Source organism: Asterias rubens, chromosome 17 (assembly GCF_902459465.1).
Source record: "Asterias rubens chromosome 17, eAstRub1.3, whole genome shotgun sequence".
In the NCBI taxonomy this organism is placed as follows: domain Eukaryota; kingdom Metazoa; phylum Echinodermata; class Asteroidea; order Forcipulatida; family Asteriidae; genus Asterias; species Asterias rubens.
In genome coordinates, this window is record NC_047078.1 from 6,456,315 (window position 1) to 6,458,884 (window position 2,570).

At 38.2% G+C, this 2,570-nt stretch overlaps 1 protein-coding gene across 1 annotated transcript in view; it reads right to left on the reverse strand.

Annotated features, from left to right (window-relative positions):
• The window catches only part of LOC117301749, a 17,024-nt gene extending 15,870 nt beyond the window's left edge, over positions 1 to 1,154 (reverse strand). The window contains exon 1 of the mRNA XM_033785772.1: positions 1,103 to 1,154. Coding sequence (XP_033641663.1) covers positions 1,103 to 1,154 — 52 coding nt within the window. The remainder of the gene's footprint in view (positions 1 to 1,102) is intronic.
• Positions 1,155 to 2,570: the final 1,416 nt, after the last annotated feature.

The window sequence follows — 2,570 nt, forward strand, 5'->3', positions numbered from 1 at the left end:
CTTTTACACCTAACAAAGGGAAATAATTAAGTCATCAATAATTACAACAAACGAAAGACCCATTGAGTAATTTGTATGTAAATACGGCGTTTATTATGACCATGAAAATTGACACGTATTGAATAATAAGTGTATAATGCATGAACACCCTCACAGTGTCAGCTATCATTTCAAACTTAATTTCATTAATCGAGAACGGATTTTTGGTGAACCGTCAAGGGGAGGGGGATTATTATAGAACACATTATGGTTTATTGTAAAAACATTAGTGATCGAAACAAAAAGGTTAAAAATGCTGCTGGGGGCCTACATAAATACACACTTCTGCTAATGCTGAAGTTGAAGCACGGTAAAGTGTGCGCTCGGTTTAATTGCAGCATCGTGTGCAGCCACTTGCAGCGATAATCGCAACCCTCCATCTTCCCTTTGACAAAGGATTTTTAGGCAAGTAATAACAAACAAACAGTTAATTGTCCCCTCCCTCCCTCATCCATTTTTAAGGCTGCATCTTTTTTTCATAGTTTTGTTTTATTGTACATTAAACTTGCGTATCTCTTAAGAACTACACATAAAGTAAGTGGTGATTTTAAACTGAAGAACTGGTGGCCAGTTTGAAATAAAAATGCTTGTCGGCCACCTCTGAAATAATGAAATAATATAGGTTTTCACGGCCAATTTCAGCAAAAAGTCATTCAATTTCATTGAGTGAGCCAAGAGTTCAAATGAATGGATTTTTGTTGAAATTGACCTGGAAAACCTATAAAAAAGGCCTTAGCCCATCGTTATCTTTTTGGACTACAACCCGAACGATCAACTGGTATGGGTTTACTTGGCCCTATTGCTTTATAGAGGGGCTCGTAAACAGATTTGATTCAAAACTTCCGGATAATTCTTGTGTCGGGAATTTTGTGCACGCGATGATAATCGATTTTATTTTCTCTCTTCCTGGTCTCCTGTACTACATGGCAGCCATTCATACAGTGGGCGGTATTTCTAACGAATAAATAATGTATGATTGGTAGACGATATTACTCAGTGAGCTCTCCATTTCAGTCTAAGTTCATAAAAATCATGTCTACAAGACTTAAGAGGATCTACCTACCTGATGAAGTGATGGCAACCAGCATGAAACACCAAAATACCAACGTCAACATGTTGACTATATCTTGAAGAAAGAAAAAAAAATGCACAGTATTGGTTGGGAAACCGTTATTATTATAAAAAAAAAATTGCGGTAGAACGGCCTTAAAGCCATTGGACACTTTCGGTACAGATTTTTTTATTTTAAGTTCACAGATTTACAAATAACTTACAGGGTTTACAGAAGGTAATGGTTAAAAACTTCTCTTGGAATAATATTGTTCCATGAAATGCTTTACTTTTTGAGAAAACATTAAAACAATATCAATTCTCGATATCGAGAATTACGGATTTATTTTAAACACATGTTATGACACGGCGAAACGTGCGGAAACAAGGGTGGGTTTTCACGTTATTTTCTCCCGACTCCGATGACCGATTGAGCCTAAATTTTCACAGGTTTGCTATTTTATATATAAGTTGTGATACACGAAGTGTGGGCCTTGGACAATACCGTTTACCGAAAGTGTTCAATGGCTTTAAAACAAGGAAGTTATATACAACAAAAAAACGATTTGTATGCCTTCTTATAATAATAGACTGGGTGCTGAATAACTCAGTAGTCCATACAAAAAATAATGACAAAAGATCGACTCGTGCCCTTTGCACTTCAGTGGTTCGCTCTGTTGGCTTTTTCATATGGACTACGATCCCCTATAAAGAGACAAGCAAAAACATAATTAAAAAGATAGAAATAGGCCTACTTTTATTTGTTCCTACCTCCATGCTCGATTAGTCTTGACCCCCCCCCCCCAATATATTAGTTAACCCTCTCATGCGCAATTTATTTTCTAAGTGTTCAAAAAAAATTGATCCGTTAATGAGTTATTGAAACGTCCTCATGAGGACACTGCGCCATGATGACATGAAACCAGCACCATTAACAATACACTGTTCACATGCGAATATGCCATTATAGGTATGCTGCAGTGCTTTGTTCAAGAAGTTTGACTCTCCCCTATCCTCTCCCCACCCCCACCCAACTTCCTTCCCTCCCCTACCCCTAAATACCCCCTCCCATCCTCACCCAGTTGAGTACAATCTGTCGTTGAGCTGGTAGTATAGGTAACTAGAACAACAAAATACACTTTGAGGACATTATAAGTGGCTGCCTATGGTTCTATTGTTCAGAAATGTTTTGTCTGCCTTCTCCGTCCCCTCCCCTACCCACCCTCTCCCCTCAATCCCTCCCCTCCCCATGCAGCCCCGCCCTCTTTACTATGATATTATGTGTGTAAACAAAGGACACAGAGGGCGCTGTTCATATTGCAATTTTTTGTGCAGTATGGCGCAGTGTCCTCAAATGAGGACATGTATAAATCGATGGACCCCCCCACAATTAATGTGACATGATTTGAGATTATTATGTTGACAGATAGATTGTGTAGAGTATATCAAAACCAATAATATTTTTTTTTACCAGCTATTCT